This window comes from Juglans regia, chromosome 9, assembly GCF_001411555.2.
Source record: "Juglans regia cultivar Chandler chromosome 9, Walnut 2.0, whole genome shotgun sequence".
In the NCBI taxonomy this organism is placed as follows: Eukaryota; Viridiplantae; Streptophyta; class Magnoliopsida; order Fagales; family Juglandaceae; genus Juglans; species Juglans regia.
In genome coordinates this window covers 19620790-19642397 of record NC_049909.1, presented here as the reverse complement: position 1 = coordinate 19642397, position 21608 = coordinate 19620790, and the positions used below count along the sequence as shown (strand labels likewise).

General features: G+C 35.0%; 1 protein-coding gene across 5 annotated transcripts; it reads right to left on the bottom strand.

Annotated features, from left to right (window-relative positions):
- Window positions 1–173: 173 nt before the first annotated feature.
- LOC108997469 (E4 SUMO-protein ligase PIAL2-like) lies at window positions 174–13367 on the bottom strand. Of its 5 annotated transcripts, none has more exons than XM_018973779.2 (17): window positions 13058–13342; window positions 8629–8701; window positions 7279–7344; window positions 6681–6746; window positions 6505–6587; window positions 5195–5246; window positions 5036–5107; window positions 4698–4765; window positions 4563–4611; window positions 4362–4446; window positions 4169–4270; window positions 3969–4020; window positions 3649–3700; window positions 2101–2217; window positions 1302–2004; window positions 1129–1226; window positions 174–903 (listed from the first exon to the last, which is right to left on the bottom strand). In XM_018973779.2, the coding sequence occupies exons 1-17, from the start codon at window positions 13225–13227 to the stop codon at window positions 334–336; spliced, it is 2478 nt and encodes an 825-aa protein (XP_018829324.1). In that variant the 5' UTR covers window positions 13228–13342; the 3' UTR covers window positions 174–333. The 5 variants fall into 5 exon arrangements, with proteins under 5 accessions (XP_018829324.1, XP_018829325.1, XP_018829323.1 ...); XM_018973780.2 differs by adding an exon at window positions 11822–11927 and having other exon boundaries at window positions 1129–2004; window positions 13058–13098; XM_018973778.2 differs by having other exon boundaries at window positions 1129–2004; window positions 13058–13367.
- Window positions 13368–21608: the final 8241 nt, after the last annotated feature.

Sequence of the window (21608 nt, the reverse complement as noted above, 5' to 3'; positions counted from 1 at the left end):
TTTTTTTATGTAAATTTTATATTTATATATATATATTTTTTTTTAAAAGGAGTGTGCAACGCATTTTGTGATTACAAATATCATTTTTCTAAAAAAAAAAATGGTTGTTTCTCTCTTACGTCCGAAGGAAAGGAAAAGCTTTTATGAGTGCAGTGGGCACTTGAACCGCACGGTAAAACTATCAAAAGATGATGCCATAACCACTCAGACAATTATCGAAATCAACTTCAGTTCCTGAATACATACAGACATCCAAACTAGCATATAACTCGTCCAAGTTAAAAACTTTACAAGGTGATGGTGGGATACAAAATTGGTTATGGCAAATTATATTTACCAGCTGGGTCTACCTGTGGATGTGAGGACTGCCGGCATTTCTGTGCTATTGGCGACAGATACCTGCTGTTGAGGTGTAACACTGTTTGCTGGAGGAGTCGGATTTGTCGGTGGTCTTGCAGTTTGTGCTGCTTGGGTGGTTGGCTGAATTATAAATTGGCTATAAGCAGAATATGCCGGACCTGACAGACTTCCACGCATTCGACCCCTGGGCCACTGATTCTTCTCCGATGTAGAGTCCACCAAACTAACAGCCCTTGGATGTGACATTGTTCCAGTGTTCTCTCTTTGCTCCCATATTCCCCCTCGGTTACCATTAGCAGTCACTGGCAAAGAGTTTCCAGTTCTTGACGTTTGACTTAGAACTGGCACAGATGGTGCCTCTCTACCCTGCTGAAAAGAAGCTTGATAAGTAAGCCATTGTCTTTGACTGCTGATACCTGCAGCATGACTGGTTCCCACTTGTGCACCCCCTTGCTGGATTAGGGTATGTGGGTGGTGTGAAGATGACCGGATAGCACTTGACGATTGACCCACAGACTGGAGCTTCCTTTGGTTTAAAGCTTGCTGTAAGTGTGAAGTTTGGAAATCAGTTAGAATGTGCTTTAAAGCACTTTGCCATCGACTTAAAGCTGAAACGAAGGAATGATCTTGATAATCACGGTTCTGAAGGTTTAATGAACACAACGCTATTTTTTTCCTTAAAAGAGAGGTAAAAAAATGGGACTACAACACTTATACCAAAGCAGAACAAAGAACACAATACAGAGTTCACGGTAAGTAAATCCCAACCTGCAATGATGAAGAAATATCTGGCACCTGAAGTGGACTCACATGACCCCAAAAGTGATGCTGACTTTCCATAGTACTATATATTGGACTGAAATGATCTGCAGCAGAAGTCGCAGAAAGGAAAACATGAGAAGAAATCGAGGAACCATTTGGAGTCAAAGAATTCAAACTACTTTGTCTTCGTTGCGGATTTGGAGCCTGAGGCTGCGCTGGCAGGGCCTGCACTGCTATTGGAGTCCTGTTCACATGTCTGGGTATTGCTGGCAACCTCACATGTTCATTGTTGGCAAGAGAATTCACATATTGTGACTGTTGCAACTGCAAATTATTGGGAGAGCATTGACTTTGCATTATAGAGGTGGTGAAATCAGATTCTTGATTAATGGCCGGAGAAAAAGCATCAGTCAACACAGGAGACTGCATAAGATTAGCAGTAATGGGCTCAAAGATACTACCAACTCTTTGGGCATTTGACCTAGCACTGGAGTTCATGGGCTTGGAACTCAAATAAATTTCAGGCCAGAAGTCGTTCTCTACTTCAGCGGCAACACTTTGATTAGCCTCATTTATTCTGTTCAATTCTGGAGGCAAATTTAAATGTGTTGCAACTGGAAGACTAGCCTGCAAAGGTTTCTGGTCTTCAGTTTCGCTAGAGTTCACTGCTCCCATCTCATTGTTGTCCTCTGTAAGTTCCAAGACATTAGGAAGAGAATTTGAGACACTGGCAGATTCTTGCCACCCAGTTCTTTCTTTCTGGGAATTGGGGGTCTTAACTACTGCCTCATCTACAGTGCCATCACTTTCCAGTACAGCCTTCCAGGATCCATCAGCAGAGATGATAACTTCATCAACATTCTCTCCCACCTCTCTCAGGACCTGCGTAGAAGCCCAATTTTTATTTAAGGAATAAAAGAAGGCAAGAAAGAAAATAGAAATAAACCAAACGGAAAGTGGAAACCCATAGCTACTTGCCTTGACCATATTTTGATCAATATGAATCTCCTCATAGCAGACATGCTGATTGCAATGTGGGCAGCGCCAAGATGGTCTTCTTGAATTTATATCAACAAAGTTATCAAAGTCGAAACACTACATCAAGCAGAAGTAAGATATAGTAAATCAAAGAACAAGAATTCTTATAGTTGTCATTATGACAGATGATGGTGAGAAAAACAACTGGAAAGAAATTACCCTGCACAAAACAGCAATACAATTTCAACTTCAATGAATTTTTAAGGCAATGGAAGCAGACACACATGCAGGCACAACTTTTAAAATCCAAGAGATCCAAGATCCTGATGTTCTGATCTATTCTCTCCTTTCCCCATGCTGAACTCTCAGCAGTTCTTTTTACCCTTCTTTACTGAAATTCTCACCAACCTTCTAGCAACACAGTCCTTTTAATCCCAAAGTTTGGAAGGCAATTATGCCTCAATTATAAGTATAACGAAAACTAGAGAAATTTTTATGATTGAGAGAATCACAAATTTTTATGATGGGTTATGAGATAGCAATTGGCCAATAGTTACGCGTGGCAAATGTAATTTAATATTTCATGAAGGAAAATTACACCTATTCCCCTCAACTAGCATTGACTCTGCAAGGATGCCTTCAAACCACAAGATCCTGTTCTTAGCACCCTAAATCGCTATTCTAATGTTAAAGCAGTCCTGACGTGGATGATTCTAATTGGCATGAAATGCAGTGGAAGCTGGCCTATTGGCCAAGACAATTCCCATTAAGTTTGGGTGCAAAGAATTCATCGCCATCAACTCAAGACTAGTGAAGCTGTGTCAGTCACAGTTAAATAGAGTTTGAGTTGCACCAGTTGTAGGCTCAGCCAAGAGAAAGCAAGAAAGTAATGTTGATGGTGAAGCAAATGACACTGGAAACCATGATCATGGTAGAGCCGGAAGCAAAACTACAACAGACTGGTTTTGTTGGACCAATTCACATTATTGTCAAACTATTAGCCTACCACTCCACCATGGCCAATTTGCTGGCAGGATCAGTGTGTTGTCAAGACAAAGTGATGTCCAAATTGTACTTGGGGAAGCCTATATGCAACATGATGGCGTGTAAAGGGGGGGGACTCAGTTGAATGGCAGACTTGTTGACACATTGGCGAGCTCAACCAGGTTCCTGCCTATTCATCTCAGGTCATATGCACTCGAGCAAGCATGTTCAACTCAAGCTCCAGAGAATTTGGCATCTTCGAGGATGGGTTTGGAGAGGATGGAGGATAGAGAGAATGAGTGGTACACGTGTTGCACAAACAAAGAGGAAGGATGGTTTTTGGCGGGAATGGCCTAACTGGAAGTTATTTTTGGTCCATTTTAATGCTGAAATCAAACAGAGGGGAAAACCTGACATTTGATATTATTTTAGCGTGCTAAATGGCAAAAGAGGTTTATACACACACACATTGACATATATACATATGTACACATATACACATAATATACACCACAAAAGCATCACTTCTTTGTATTGTGACTTGCAATTGCTCGGAGCACTCACCTGAAGATGTCTACATGAACGTCCTTTGACAGGAGTCTTGATACGTGTATAGCTGTTTGGGATGAAAAGCAAGAGGGTCAATAAGTAAAATATCAATAAATTTGTGTTCGTACCATTATGATGGAAACCTGATCGTGTTATAAATTTCCATAATGGTACCGGATCGTGTAAGTGTCTATCCGGTTTGTCAACAGAAAAAGAGAAGTATGTTGTTTGCTTATTTGTTTGTATCCGTTCATATGCAAAATTAAAGAAAAATAAGATAAAAGAGCTCCAAAAAGAAGTAAAACATCAAGTCCTAAGCAACGAATATGGCAAACCTTATTGGACAATGAAGTGATATTCGTGATGGTCCTTCAATTATGTCAGAATCTGGCATTTAAAAAGTAAATGCGATATTTATGCATCAAACATCAATATAATGGTAAGGGAAGCACTACATATTGCAAATCAATTACTATAGTGAAACTACTAGAAACACAAAATTAGCGAAATTTCTCTATCATCTGCTTAGGCATACCCGGGTCAACTACAGCCACAGCAGGTTGCACATAATCAGGTGGCACCAGGGTGTCAGGTGATGAAATCACACTCATGAAGGCAACAATTATGACATGATGACCTAAAATTGATGACAGTTTCTCTTAGAGCTGGATCAAGATCACACTGCATGCCAGGATGAATTAGACATGAAAGTTTGCATTCAAGCTTACCCTTAAACTGGCCTACAGCTTGAAGAAGATTTGTTCCATATTTAAGAATTGAAGTCACATTTGTTGGTAACTGTGGCCCAGTGTCCTGAAAAAGGAAATGAAGTACAAACAGAGACATCAGATCAATCCTATGCTACAGAGGCAGCACCAACTGCAGTCATACGCGAAAGGTTATCTACAACGTAAATGAATTGCACTAACCATTAGAACATTAGTCCTCCTGTCTACTCCCTTTCCATTCAGAAGAAAACTACAAATGTTAAAAGAAATGTTCTCAGAATAAATTAAATAATTATAGTATATTGTAAAGAAAAAAGAAAAAAGAAAAAGTCATACCTCACTAGGGGAGGACTTATAATACATATAGATGTATCTATATTATCTGTCTGTGCTACAAATAACCACTGCAAGCCAAATAGAAAGTAATGGTTACAATGTGAGATTTTAAAAATAATTTTCATACTTTTGCCGATTCCATGTGTTAAGATTAAAAAAAAACCCAATACACAAAGCGAAATTATGGTCAGAAAGAACTACCCAAATCCTAGATTGAGTCCAAATGAATGGACATTACCAAAGTTTAAGGTAGAACAGTACCCAGAAGGCAAGCTGTCTTACAAGTTGTGAACAGATATTAGACCACACATTGAAATAGATCCAGTTTGATGTCTTACAATTTTTTCTTGGAAAGACTGTGTTGTATTCTTTGAAATATGGAAATCAATCACGTATGCCCCATATCCGGGCTACAATAAAAACAGAAATAGGTTAAAATGTGCTTCAAAATAATAAAAGAGAATCAGCTTTAGAGAAGAGGGGGGGGGCGGAGCCACCTTGATGTCAAGGGAAGCAAGTATCTGCCCCATCCTCATCCGTGGGTAGAACCTTCAGAGAGAGAGCATTTTTTGTAAGTATGTAAAGAGAGATCATTTATCACTCAATTATAATAATCCAGACGAACATGATCATAATTAGTAATGACTCAATCTTGATTTACAACATTATTTTTTTATGATGTGGAATCTCACGAGTCACCAAGGCAGGCCCTTCAGACCCAGCCCTAGGGAGTAGCCCCAAAATACACGACCCACCTGCCAAAAGAATGTGTTAGGTAATCCAGGTGAACTCCTCGTGGGGAATTGAACCCTGGATGGAGTCTATAGTTCATCCCAAGCTCACATTTTGACAATTAGTCCGCACCCTGACAAGTTTCACGACATTCTTAACTACATCATTGGTCCAATTAGGACTCTCCTAACATCAATCCAGATAAAATAATAGTTATTAATATCAATATCAAACACAGAGTAACATGCATGCTACTATTGACAACTCTACAGTTATAGTAAAACCAAAGTTACAATAATATCCTTGCTGACAAAGTTATCGTTTGACTTCGCCTTAGCCCACATAACTGCACTCAGCCCAGTGAAAATAAACTGAAAAGAATATCCATACTAGCACCAGCATGGACACCATTAAGAAGTAAAAAGTTGGGCTGACAAAGTTATCGTTTGACTTCGCCTTAGCCCACATAACTGCACTCAGCCCAGTGAAAATAAACTGAAAAGAATATCCATACTAGCACCGGCATGGACACCATTAAGAAGTAAAAAATAGAATGGATCCAACGCACTACCAGGACCCAAAGTCATCAATTCAAAGGATAAGGTGCACGTACTCCTAGTAAACCCAAATTTCTAACTAGTAATGTTATATGCAGTCATGGAGCGTGCAAGTGTCGTACAATCGTTTTGAAAAAGAGTTATATCCACTATTAAAAAATTAGCTTCACATACTCCTAGTAAACCCAAATTTCTAACTAATAATGTTACATGCAGTCATGGAGCGTGCAAGTGTCATGCAATCGCTTTAAAAAATAGTGATCCGCTATTAAAAAATTAACTTTTTTTCATATAGATTTCATATTTATTTACTTTTTTAAAAGTGATTGCACGGCGCTTGCACAGTCATGACTGCAAGTATCATTTCTCATTTCTAACTCCCTATGGTTCACTTTGGGGCCTGAGCTACAAGCCTGGTACCATTATTTAAAACAAAAGGTTAAATAACTAGTAGCCAGAAACTTTGGTTGCACATTAATATACAGTAAGAAATTCTGCAGCACAAAGCATGTTCCCACCTCTCCATGATTTTTTTAATAGTGGAAGGAGAATCACTAGGTCCCGTGTTAATATCTCCTGGACTGCAGAAGCTGCTTCCTATCTGTTAATAAAAAAATATAACTATTGGCTATAGCCATATCATTCAAAGGCAAATTCTGAATATATACTCTCAAAAAAATATTTCATGACGAACCTCATTTGCAAGCGTGAAAAGTTCTACAGACTCCTTTTCTGAAAACCACCCAATCTTACAGGCATTCTGCCATGAAGAACCATAATTCATTAGAAGAATATAGTACAAAACGACTAATGAAATTATAAAGTATACTGTGTAATTTACAAGACAGATTTTTTCTTCGATAAGTAAGAATCTTGAATGAAATATATTATGATAGAATGCTAGAAATTCTGTATTAAACAGCAAAGGGAAGAAAATGATTTTTCAAAAAAAAAAAAAAAAAACAAAAACATTTAAGTACCGAAGAAGCAAACCACAAGGAAAAGAATAGCCCAGTAATATATGAATGTTTCATTCAATCCCCACAAATACAGTACTTTATTCACTGTTCTTAAAATCCCCATGCCACACAGCACGGAGCAAGACAACTATAGCACCCTTTAAAATAACTAAGCCGAAGCATTTAAAAATAATGTAAAAGGCGCCTCATAAAAAAGAATCCATTCCAGTCATTGAATCTGTTTCCAACAAGCAAATCGTAGCAACGGACTTGAGACATTGAAATCATTGGTCAAATCCCAAACCTACTAAAATAGCAGCAATTAACTCATACCTTCACAGACATCATAAGCACCATGATAGCTGCCAGTAAGGGGAGATCATTTTTATGCTGGCATACCTACACAACATTGCATTAAAAATGGCCTGTCTTGCAAAATAAATAATAATACAAATATGAAGAGAAATGGTATGTAACCAATCCTTAGAGACACGCAAATATTCAAAAAAGAATTATATCATTTGAAAATGGATGGCATCCAGAGAACAAGATTCAAAAGATAGGCCTGAGAAGATATAGCATCAGGGTTGCTCAACAGCTAACATTGATATGTGAGTCAGGAAGCATAACAACAGAGAATAAATCCGGAGAGCGAGATGGAGACAGAGACAAGAAGCATCAATGATTCAGCAATTTAGAATTTATGTACTCAATGATCATGTTGACTTGCAAACTTATATTTATACATGAAAATATGTGTACCACAAATTACCACTTAGGGCCTGTTTGTGGATACTTGGAATATCTCGGTATGTCTATGAATAGTAATGAAACAGTTTGAGTTAAGATGTTTTATTGGGTTCTTATAAATGAGAAAGAAAAAGTTGAATAAAAATATTATAAAGTTAAAAAATGGTTTGAATATAATTTATTAATATTATTTTATTTTGAAATTTGAAAAAGTAGTATTGTTTTTTGTGTTTTGTTTGAGAGTTTGAAAAAGTCGTAATGAATAGATAAAAAAGTTGAAGATTTGAAATTGAAAAGTATTTTATATTTAAGTGATGTTTGGGAAGGAAATATTTAAGAATACTTGAGAATAGTTATGTTGCCAAACGGGCCCTTACTCATCAGTAACTCATGAAATTGCAAACTGCGGAATATATTTTGAATGTCCATAATACAATATGCATCCATAGAAACAATCATTTAGAGATGATATGATTCACTTTCCATTTCCTCTAGGAAAAATTCAGGTATTATGTTTATTCAGGTAGAAACAAAAGCTGTGTGTCATGGTATATATCCTAAAGTACAAGGGAGACCCTATGAGCTAATCCATAAGGCAATTTGTTATATAATATCATTGACATATTTGAAAATGGTATCATTTTCTTCAGACAGGATATTGCAGCAGCTGTGCTTCTTAACAGAGTGATGGGGAGAGAATAAACTAAAAACTAAAACAGATTAACCATGATATCAAGAAAAACTCATTATATGTTAGTAATAAGTTAAATACATGAGAAAGTTAAAACACTAGCATGCTACGATTCTACAAACACCAATGCCTGCAATTTGCTTATACAGTCCTAGGCATAACAGGCATCTAAAGGACCAAAAAATAGGTATAAGACATGGAGAATCAAGAACTCAACATCTATATGGCGAGATAAAAATCACCTGTTTCAACAATGAAGGCAAATCTTGAACTTTGGGTGGAACCTCATTGTTTGCAACTGCATAATCAATACCTCTGTTTTTGTCAAAGAAAATCTAGTCAAGTACAACAATACTAACACTAACATGATAATATTAACAACAACAATGGTGATAATGATGTTTATGATTATACATCACACTTTTGTTTTTGATAAGTAATGATTATACATCAAACTTGATCTCTAATTGGATCAAATGATAAGGGAAGTGCACTTACACACACACACACTGCTAGTAGTGTAGCCCTCAAAGCTCATCGCTCCTATCAAGCACTTCTTGCCAACAAAGCTTCATATTCTTATTTCTTAAAACTCATTTTTTTTCTTTGATAAGTAAAACGAAAATTTGATTGATATGAATGATTTCTTAAACTTTTTTTTTTTTTATAGGGGTAAATATCTAATAATGGCATTTACACAATTACCAAGACAATGGAATTCAAAATAGCAGCATAAACCAACGAAATCACTACAGGAAACCTTATATTCAACCTCGTAGCCAGCAATGTAACTATGTTGAGACCGAAGGGGGGGCCATGGTCCCCCTGGCCTCCCAAAGAAAATGTAAAAAATATTATTTAAATTCAAATAAAAATTGGGAAAAAATAATTTTGATCTAATTTTGATCCCAACAAATTTGAAAGCTTCTAGAAATTTTTCAAAAATATGAAAATTCGTCTAACTCCATCTAAAGTTCCCGAGTCTTCATAAAAGTATGAAAAAGAAGAAGTTTCTCTTTTTTTTATAAAGTCCATAAATTTGGCCTCCAAAATATTAAAACGAATATATATGCTTAAAAAAATCTTTTTTTTTTATAAGTAAACGATTATACTGATATGAATAGGCATAGCCCAAGTACACAAGATGGTATACAAAAGGTCACACCTAGTTAGACAAAAGAAATAGAACTAAGAAAATCATGGAAATTGAGGCCACAACAATCTATAGTTGTGGCCCAAAGAAAAAGAGTGCTAACAAAAAATAAGCTAAGTTCTTCTAGTGAGCGCTCCTTGTCTTCAAATGTCCAGTCATTTCGCTCCTTCCATAGGCACCACATGATACAAATCGGGACCATTTTTCACACCGCTGAGATTTGTGGGAAACCTCATAGATTTATCCAGCCGGCCATGAGCTCCGTCACTGTGGCAGGCATAACCCAAGCTAACTCCATTCTATTAAACACTTCATTTCATAACATTCCAGCCACCTCACAATGCAACAATAAGTAATCCACATTTTCATCATTTTTCCTACACATATAACAACAATCTACTATGATCACCTTACGTCTCCGTAGATTATTTGTCATCAAGATCTTGCTGTTGTCCATACAAAAAATGACATTTTGTGAGGCACCTTGTTTCTCCATATCTTTCTCCAAGGGAATTGCGTATTTTACGGTTGTGTAAACGTCTTATAGAAAGAACAGACCGAGAATTTACCTTTACCTGTGGGTATCCACCACATCTTATCTGCTACTTGGGTTCTCTGCCTCATGGTGTATAGAAGAGCAAAAAATTCCTCGAAGCTGCCAAATTCCCAATCTTGGGGCGGCTCTAGTGAAATTCGCGTTCCATTGGACTAGTTTCCCAAATGACTCCATGCAATTATCCACCGAGGCATCTTTCTCACCTGCAATCCTAAAAAGTGATGGGAATAAATCCTTTAGGGCTTGATCTCCACACCATAGGTCAATCTAGAATTTTATTCTAGATCCATCGCCTAACACCTGTCTAGTGTGCCGATTAAAGATCACCCACCCTCTTTGAATGTGTTTCCAAATTCCCACTCCATATGCCCCATGGACCTCCCTAGTGCACCACATTCCCCACATGCTTCCATATTTGCAATCAATCACTAACTTCCATAGGGCTTCCGGTTCCATACTATATCTCCACAACCATTTTCCAAGCAATGCTTGATTGAAAATCCTCAAATTTCTAATAACCAACCCACCCGAAGAGACTGGAGAACATACCTTATCCCACTTGACTAAATGATATTTGAATTCTTCTCCTATCCCACTCCAAAGAAAGTCACAATTCAGTTTCTCAATACGGTTTGCCACACTTGCTGGAATAGGGAATACAGATAGAAAATACGTTGGTAGATTAGAAAGAGTACTTTTGATAAGGGTGATCCTACCACCTTTCGAGAGATATGATTTCTTCCAACCTGCCAATCTACGTTCAATCTTCTCCACCACTGTATCCCAAATCGATATAGACCTTGTACGTGCCCCCAAAGAAAGACTAAGGTAATTCATGGGAAGAAAGGAAACCTTACATCCAAGGATGCTAGCCCGTTATGATTTATCAAAGTTCACTTTTAACCTGAAAACCGCTTCAAAACAAATTAATAATGCTCTCAGTGTTTGAATTTGGTTTTGTTCTGCCTCACAAAATCAGTGTATCATCTGCAAACAATAAGTAAGATAGGTTAATGGTGCCCCTATTAGGATTACCCGCCGAGAATCCCTCGATAACGCCACTGTTCACCAAGGCTAGAACCATTTTACTAAGTGCCTCCATGACAAAAACAAATAGGAGTGAGGACAAGGGATCTCCTTTTCTTAGATCTTGAGAGCTATTAAAGAAACCATGTGGGCAGCCGTTCACCAATACGAAAAACATCACCGTTGAAATACACCATCTAATCCATGAGCATCATTTCTCCCCAAAACCGCACCTCCCAAGCACATAGAGTAAAAACTCTCAGTTCATATGATTATACGCCTTCTTCATATCTAACTTGCAAAGGATTCCCAACTGGCTAGATCTTAGCCTATTGTCTAGGCATTCATTAGCAATGAGAACCGAATCCAGAATTTACCTATCTTTAACAAAAGCATTTTGGAGTTTTGTAATGATCCTCCCTAAAACCTCTCCTAAACTATTAGCAAGCACTTTAGAAATAATCTTATAAATCTCATTCACAAGGCTAATGGGCCGATAATCCTTCACTTTTGAGGCCTCAATCTTCTTAGGAATGAGTGCAATAAATGTAGCATTGAGGCTTTTCTCAAATTTCCAAACTAAAAAGAATTCTTGGAACACTTTCATTAAATCTGCCCTCACCACATCCCAACAAGATTGAAAAAATCTCATGGAAAAGCCGTCGTGGCCAGGTGCTTTATCTTTAACCATTCTCCTTACCATACTGTGGACCTCTGGGTTCCTCAAAAGGCCGCTTCAGCCACGAAACCTGTTGTGGATCAATGGACTCAAAGGCTAGTCCATCGAGTTTTGGCCGCCATCCCACCTGTTTAAAAAGTAAGAGTTCAAAAATTCCCACAATATGCACCCTAATTACAGGAGGCTCCATACAGTCCACTCCGTCTATTTTCAACATCTCAATGGTGTTAGTTCTCTTTTGGGATTGCGGTGGAAAATATAACTTATAACTTTAGGACTTATAACTTAATTAATAAGTTCTACTATTAAAAAGTTATTTACTGTTTGGTAGCCATATGTTTAAAACACTTTCAAACATGTTACGTTTGTTTGGAAACAAATTTAAAAAGTGCTTTCTAATATATAAATTACGATCATTTAACTTTTTAAAGCTAATGACCATATTCTTAGAAGTTTAAAAATTGTAATTATCTTAAAGTTGTATAGGTATTTTCGTCTATTGACAGTCTTTGTAAAACTGGAACTACATTCTGGATTATCCGGAAAAGCAAGCTTGAGTAAAAGCATCAAAATTATACTTTTTCTCAAACATACTTTTTATCTTACTTGAGATTAAAAAATATTTTAATATGTAATACCCAAACAACCTAATTTTTCCATTAAAGAGCTTTTAAGGCTATTTAATCACTTTTTAACAATCTTAACGCAACCCCAAACAGGTCCTTAATCCACCAGTACGTTTTAAAGCATAAGTGAAAAACTAAAAACAAACAAAACATATTCCGAATCCACCAAATTCTATATTCCCTCTGCAACCAAAAACAGCCTAGACAAGAAAAAGGCACTTCACGTGTCCAATTTTCAACACCAGATTCCCCTAAAGACAAACCATGGATGGAAAGCTAAAATGAGATTCCAAAATAAAACCCAGGTTTAAATATGGACTTCATTATTTAATAAATTATTAAAACAAGTAATATACTATTTTACAATTACTTTACCATTCATTAACTATTCAATAAAATTGTGCTACTCCATTAAAAAATATTTGAATTTTATATAAATATCCCATTTAAAAGATTTTGTAGAATTACTGTAAAAGAGATCATTTTTTTTAAAAAAAATATGGAAACTCAGCTTGGGGCACGCCAATAAAAACCAAAAAAAAAAAAAAATTCAATCCGGGAATATTTCATATTTAAATATGTGTACTCAGATACGTCTACCAAAAGCGAAAATGTACGTATGGTACGTTACCTGGCAAGGGATAAGCAGAGTTCGAAGAACTCCATGGCGTTGCTAGGGTGTCCGAGTCGGACGTTCGAGGCCAATTTCTCTACCATGTCGGAGAAAATGAACGAATTTACAGCCGACTGAAACCTGTTCAACCCGCCGACCACCGGCGAGGGAAAAGTATTTCCCAGCATTCAATCTAGCCTCTCTCTATCTCTCTGGGTTTTTTTCTTTTTAATATTTTAACTAATATAAGGATTAATATAAGGATTAAAGGAAGCGTCTGAGAGAACTAAATAAAAACCCGGGATCTGGAAAAACAAATTGAAAATCTGTCTGCTTCGGGATTTTTGGGCTTCCTTTATATTCCATTTACGGGAATGCCTACGTGGGGACGCGTCATTTCCCCGTTATATATAGGTTGGAACATAGAAGCCAGTGCGTCCGTACTCGTGTCGATTTCCTATTGAGAAGAAAGTCGGCGCTGGTCAATTAAACACGACGAATTTGTTGGAGGGAAATCCGATGCTTACACACACCTTTCTTCTGTAAATTGTAATGGGAAAGATAGTTCAACCGATAAAATCCACCGACAGAAGGTACGACAGTGTATTTTGTATTTTGTATTTGTTTTTTGTCTTTTTATTTTTTTAAGCACATGTTGTGTAATTTTAAAAAATATATATATATTAAAATTGGATCATCTAGCGGGCTGCCAACGTTTATTGCTGACGTGTTTGTTATAAATTTTTTGTTTTTTGTTTTTTAAGTATTTTTTTAACAGTTTTAATCATTAAAAAATATAAAAATATAAAATTTTGCTAATAAATATTTTCTTAACCATTAAATAAAAAAATTAAAAAATTAAAATATATGAACGTTAAAATTAAGCGCTAAGTTTGAGAAATTTCACTAATATTTTTTATTAAAAAAATATAAATGATTGATTTAAAATTAAAAAAAAAAAAACAATAATTGGTATAATATTTCCATTTTGGGAAATCAATGGAAGACATTTGAAAAATCTCCAAATATAGTAGATCAATAAATATGACTAAAAACTTATGTTCTAATTTTTTTATAAAAAATTCGACTCATCATTTATATACTACACATCATATATGATTTTTTATTTTTTTATTTTATTTTTTTCCTTATCAGATATGTATTATATGGATGGTAAGTAGAATAATTCTTTTAGTTTAGTAAAAATAAAAATAAAAAAATCAAGTGTAGTGTATGAATGATGAATAGAATAATTTTTTTTATATCAGGTTGGACAGTATAAAAACTCAGCTCGGGGGCTTCTTCACCTTATGAGGTGGAGTTCATAGTCTCAACATGTTGTCAAATACAATATTTCATTTCTTCTCGGAATTTTTAGGAACTTGGAAGGATGTCATCCATGCTCATCATTGCACCAGCAATATCGAACTCACCACAGTAATTTGGAGCTGAATGTATGGTTACTTGTTGCAGCTTTGCAAAAAACTTATATCCATTTTCTACAACATGATCATAAAAAAATGGAAAACAGCAATACAAGCAGGAGAAAATAAATCCTAGGTCTTAAGTCCAAATATTTTTAGTCATAAAACAATTAGCAAATAATAGTATTTCATTTCAGACCTAGCTTAGGGTCCCTTAAAACCAGCCCTACCTTTCAGGTATCAATGTCAACAACCTAAACCTTAAATCCTAGGGTAACGATTTGAATCCATTTCAACCTTCAGTCTACCTAATAACATGTTTTATTTATTTATTTTTTCTGTTTTCAAGCATGTCCTTGTCCATATCAAGAGTCGTCTTTGTATGAGTTTGTAAAGGAATTTAGCAGCCTTGTCAGTCCCAAAATGTTTATGGCATACCCTAGACATTCCGTCTTTATCAAAATCAGCCCACAATAGGTCATAGAGAATGCCTTGTTCTGGCATATAGGCAAAACAAATAATATTTCTTATATGATCCATTATAAACCTTCAATCACTTGAATAATACTAGTATTTTTTAATAATGTTATTATACTCCTAATTTATATTACTCACTTTGACTCTGACGCCATGCGGTTTATTAAAAATATTTTGAAAAATATATATTCAAAACAAAATGATAGTATGCCACGTGGTTTTGCCACTTAATTTATCAGTATCAGCCCATAATAGGTCATAGAGAAGGCCTCATTCTAGTACATAGGCAGGGCAACTAATATTTCTAAGGAAAATGATAGTATGCCACATGGTTCTGCCCCCTAATTTATTAGGATCAGCCCACAATAGGCCACAGAGAAGGCCCCGTTCTAGCACATAAGTAGGGCAAGTAATATTTTATAAGGAAAATGATAGTATGTCATGTGGTTTTGCCCCCTAATTTATCAGGGTTAGCCCACAATAGGTCACAGAGAAAGTCCTGTTCTAGCACATAGGCAGGGCAAGTAATATTTTTTTAAGGAAAATGATAGTATGTTACGTGGTTTTGCCCCCGGATTTTGACCGCTCATATATTTTATTTTTCATTTGATTTATTTAATAGTTAAAAGAGTGACTATTAGTGCATTGGTGTCATTTTTTAAAAATATTTTAAAATGTTTAAAAAAATAAAAAGTACAATCTACATTAGGGGCATGTCCAGCAATAAACATTGGGCGTCTTATTTGTAATATGATCCTAAGAGCATTGGCAATAGTCTAGCTATTACCAAGTCCAAAATTTGACTAAAAGATGAGGTTTTGGCTAAAGCCAAAGTCATTGAAGATATTAATCCACCTTTGACTATCTATTTCAAATTCAAAATAATAATGTAATATTATGTATTTTAATATTAATTTTTTTATATTTTGCAACTACTCTTAATATATTAATTAATAATTTAATTTTTCCTTCAAATTATTGTTTCTCAACTATTTTTTATAACCTAATTAGCCAACATAATATAGCATTGTTTATAAAAAAAATAAAAATATTTCCTAGAAAATCTAGACATAATATAACCTTGTCTACTAATGAAAGTTTTAAAAATAATTTAATAAAGTCTTGTTGATTATTTGTGAATAACATATTGGTTTAATAGGTGGATAGTGACTCTCCAACTTTAAAAATTCTTTTAGAGTTATTGTATCTCAAAGTCTATATTAAAGGTTTTTAGTCCAATGGCAATCCTCTTATAAACCTCCAATTGCCTCAATAACACTAGTTTTTTTTAGTAATGCTACTATGTCTCTAATTTATATCACTTACTTTACCTTTTGACGTGACAGTACATGGGTTATTAAAAATATTTAAAAATATATATTCAAAACAAAATGGCATCTAAAAATATAAAAATAATAAGACTAAAACTCTAGATTATTTCTACTTTTTTATATTTATGCTTTTAATTTTCTTAATAAGCCATGTGACACCGTATTACAATACCACATCAACATAGCAAGATCAATCGAATAAATTAAAGATATAGTAGCATTATTTTTTTTTCTACGAATGACTTATGGTTAGCAAGTGCCCCTTTCTCAAGTCAAAGACGACTTATTTACAAAAGTAGGCTTCGCTCATATGTCTGAAAGTCACCTTTCCAGAAACCAAAGTTTTTAATCCAATATGATGGCTTCTGAGTGTCCACTCAGAACAAGATCAAATAAATTCGCTCTCATACATGTTTCAATTCAAGATGTGGCATACCTATACTTATCTTACAATATTCAAAGGATGTGACATTCCATCTTCATTTTAATCTGCAGTACTTTTTTTTCTTTTTTTTTTAACAAAATAATCCGATTTTGATTGAACTTATATGCATGAGTATCGTTAGTTTCACTAATGCGAGATGTCAATATTTTAGAACGAAACTATTTGGAGAGCATCTCTCTCTCTCGATTCTTTCATCTTTCTTCACTTTGATATCTTACCAAAAAATGCATTAGTGAACAGGGCTTACAAAATGGGTCATTGATAACAACTAAAAAATATATGTTTTATATAAAAATATCACAATTTTCATGATATGATCACCGGATAATTTTAGTAGTTTTCTAATCCTCAATTTGAAATATAAATTGAGATTTGCCTTATTGTCAAAATATAACTATTAAGATAAATAATAAAAGGTGATGTTGTAAAACTTCTTGAAAGAATAAAAAGATTCATAGGATCTTTTACCTTCAGACATTTGGATTTGAGAACTGAAAGTCTACAAAAGATAGTAGAAGTTAGAAGTTTTTTGTAGAGAAGGGACTACTAGTCTTTTGCCTTATAACTTTATGGGGTGAGTCTAATGGAAAACACGAACCCTTTTATATAGACAATATTAGGGACCCTTACTTTTTACTCCTACAACCTTTGGGTTACCCTCATTATTTAATCCATAAAAAAATAGAAAAGGTTAACCACTTTATTTATTAAGGGCAATTATCCATGTTTGATAGATGAAGTAAATCATGTTAGATAAAGTGAACCACCTTAGGGAAGACAAATAGTTTTATAGGGAAATAGGCTCATACAATCCACATGATTCTGAAGTTATTTTATCGGTAAATCTTTGGTCATTGGATCAGCTAACATCAAATTTGTACTGGTGTGCTCAATATACACCGCATTATTTTTTATGATCTCTTTCACACTTAAATACTTTATGTTGATATGCTTGCTTTTGCTTCTGCTCTTATTGTTCTTTGAGTAGAACATTGCAGCGGCGTTATCACCAAGAATCTTTACTGGTCTTTGAATGTAATCGACAACTTTAAGATCATAAATAAAATTCTTCAACTACATGGCTTGTGTTATTGCTTCATAGCACGCAATAAATTATGCCTCCATAGTAGACATAGCAATTATTGATTGCTTCGTACTCTTCTAATATATAGCTCATTCAGCAAGCAGAAAGATATATCCAGAAGTAGACTTTCTAGTGTCTACACAATCGGCAAAATCTGAATCTTAATAGCCAACCACTTGTAAATTTTCTGTATGCCTGTAGGTTAACATATAGGTCATTGGTTCCTTGCAAATATCGCATCACTTTCTTTGCAACTATCCAGTGTTGAAGACCTGAGTCACTTTGATAGCGACCCAATAATCCAACTACTAGACATATGTCTGGATGGGTGCAAACTTGAGGATACATCAAGCTACTCACTGCAAATGCATAAGGCACATTTTTTATCTGTTATTGTTCCAATATATTTTCAAGTGATTGACCTTTATGAAATTTATCACATTTGATTATGGCAGGGACAAAGGCATTACAATTTTTCATACCGAATCTTTGTAAAAATTTTTCAATGTAGGCCTTTTGAGACAGTCTTAATCATTGTTTCCTGTCTTTGTGAATCTCTATGCCAGTGACATAAGAGGCTTCATCCATATCCTTAATTTCAAAGTTTTGGGAGATAAATTGTTTAGTCTCATGTAATAAGTCCAAATCGATGCTTGCAAGAAGAATATCGTCTACATATAGGACTAGGGAAATGTATTTGCCCCCACTGACCTTAAGGTATATACATTAATCAACAAGATTCTCGATAAAAGCATATGAGATAACAATTTTGTGAAACTTTAAATATCATTCATGGGAAGCATGTTTTAGTCCATAAAGAGACTTCTTCAACTTGCATACTTTCTGAATGTCATCACTGAAACCATCAGGTTGTTTCATGTATACCACTTCATCAAGATCACCACTAAGAAAAGTCGTTTTCACATCCATTTGATGTAGTTCTAAATCAAAATGAGTTACTAAGGCCATGATTATTTTCAACGAATCATTCTTAAAAATCGGAGAGAAGTTTTCATGATAATCTATGCCTTCATTCAGAGTGAATCATTTAGCGATACGTCTAGCCTTATATCATTTGACATTACCAGAAGAATCTCAGCCAACTGTTGTCGCCCCTTATGGTAATTCGACGAGATCCCATACTTGGTTCTTGTAAATGGATTCTAACTCATTCCTCATGACATCCAACCAAAATGTAGACTCATCTCTACTCGTGGATTGTAAAAACGTAATTGGGTCTTCTGGACGTCCAACATCAAAATCAGACTCAGTTAGGTATACAATATAATCATCCAGAATAGCAAGCCTACGCATTCTTGAGGATATTTTTAAAGCCATTACTTCGTCATTTAGAGATGACTCAATTGGCTCAGATTGTAAATGCAGAATAACTTCAAGTTGAACCTCATTTACGAGAACATGCCGTTCTTGAATTTGTATCACCGCATGATTTTGCGATCTATTTTGCCTTAAGATAACCATTCTTCCTTAAGAAGAATACAAAGTAGCATGTTTAGGTATTTCCTTAAAAGTGACCTCGTAAGGATTCACACTCCCACTAGGTTCAACATCCTCAATAAAACCTTGCATTTTTAGATTCAGTAACTATAGGGCCATGACTGGGACAATAAAATCTATATCTTTTGGGGTTATTTGGATACCTAATAAAGAAATCGCTAATTGTCCTTGGGTCTAACTTCTTTATGTTAAAATTATAAATCATAACTTCAGTAGGACAACCACATATGTGTATATGATTTAAGCTAGGTTTCCACCCTTTCTACAACTCGAAAGGTGTTTTAGAGATAGACTTGGATGGAACCCTCTTCAATATATACATTGTAGTTTTAAGAACTTCACTCTACAAGGAAAGTTGCATGTTAGATTTACTAATCATGCTCCTTACCATATCCATTAGCGTAAGGTTCCTTCTTTCTACAACATTATTTTGTTGTGGTGTGCCAGGCATTGAATATTGGGCAACAATGTCTTCCTCCTGAAGGAAATTTACAAATGAACCCTTCATTTGTCTCTGTTCTGTATGCTTACCATAATATTTCCCTCCTCTACCAGATCTTACGATCTTGATTTTCTTTTCACTTTGATTCTCTACTTCTGCTTTATAGGCTTTGAAAGCATCTAATGCTTGAACCTTTTCATTCAGAAGATAGAGTTACATATACCTAAAATAGTCATCAATAAATGAGATAAAATATCTCTGACCATTCAGGCAAGGAGTAGGAAATGGTCGACATATATATGTGTGTATAATCTCAAGAACACTTGAGTTTCTTCTTAAACCTTTATAATTAGTGTTGGTCTGCTTGCCTTTTATGCAATCCATACAATTCTTGAAGTCAGAAAATCAAGATCCTGTAAGACCCATTCTTTTACTAATCGTTTCATCATTTTTATAGAGATGTGCTCCAATTTCTTATGCCATAGTAGAGAATATTTTTCATTCAAAATGTTTCTCTTAATGTCAACTGAATGCAGAGAGAGATAATTCTCCTCAAAATCGGGATGAATATATAATTTAAACAAGTTATCAACCAAAGTTCTAGAACCAATAAGAATTTTATTCTTAAAAACAGTCATAGTATCCTAAAAAAGGAAACTGTAACCTTTGATAATAAGTCTGGAAATATAAATTAAATTTCTACTTAATTTTGGAATATAAAAGGCATTATTTAAATCCAAAACATGTCTCGATTTGAGAATCACTCTAAAAACTTCAACTGCAACAACTTGTGAATGCTTTTTATTTCCGGTAAAAACTCAAAGTTCACTTGTTGTTAGTTTCCTACTGGTGAGAAAACCTTGCAAAGTATTCATAATATGGATTGAAGAACCGAAGTCAATCCACTATGAATTTTTAGGAGCATCAATGAAAAAAGATTCATGACACACAAGAGAGATATATCTACCTTTATTTTCAAGCCACTCTTTGTACTTGATGTAGCTCTTCTTTACATGACATTCTTTCTTGCAAAAGAAGCAGGTCACTTTTTTGCTATTAGATCTATTGGATTTTGATGGCACATTATGCTTGCTTTTCTTTTGAGATCCACCTTGGCCTTTCTCGGTCTTAACTTTATCATTCACGACCATATTTGCACTTTCAGGTTGATCATACTTCATCATTTCCTCTTCTTGCACACATATGGTCAGAAGATCCGTAATTGGCCAGTTTTCCTTATGTGTATTATAATAGATCTTGAAAAGCCTTTACTTAGATGTCGGTGAGTCAATAATGAAATGGACCAAGAACAACTCAGATATTATCTTTAAACCCTTGAGTTGAGAAACAATGTCTCTCATTTCCGTAATGTATGCACACATATTCTTAGAACTGTCAAAAGCTTTAGTAGTGAATTGCTTGATAAGAGTGCCAGCTAAGGTATTCCCAAAGCGAATAAATTGTTCCTCAATTGCCTGCATTAATTCCTTAATTGTAGCGCAGTCACCAATAGAACTTTTAATGCTCTTACTCATATGAGACTTTATGAGTATTAGACTTAGGCGATTAGATTGCTCCCACCATTAGCCATTTTTTATGACTTCCTATAGATTCGTATCTATGGCAGCAGGTGGTTGCTCCATACAGAGTGCATAGTCAAGGTTTATATACCCCAAGATAAAATGAGCCGAATCTTTTTAGTCAAAATAATTAGTGCCATCAAGCATTGGAATAAAATAAACACCATCTTTATTTATAAGACAAATTATTCAAAATATTAACAAATAAAACTATCCACACCTGTAAGCAGAAGATAAATTTAACCGTCAATACTGAAAATCATTTTCT

Bases quoted from the DNA above. Each gene is read 5' to 3' on its own strand.
- LOC108997469 (XM_018973778.2), bottom strand. From the start codon at position 13,227: ATGCTGGGAAATACTTTTCCCTCGCCGGTGGTCGGCGGGTTGAACAGG. The intron at 6,747-7,278 runs GTATGAGTTAAT...TCTTCATGGCAG, and splicing joins TGCTTATGATGTCTGTGAAG to AATGCCTGTAAGATTGGGTG. The intron at 4,612-4,697 runs GTATGACTTTTT...TAACATTTGTAG, and splicing joins ATAAGTCCTCCCCTAGTGAG to TTTTCTTCTGAATGGAAAGG.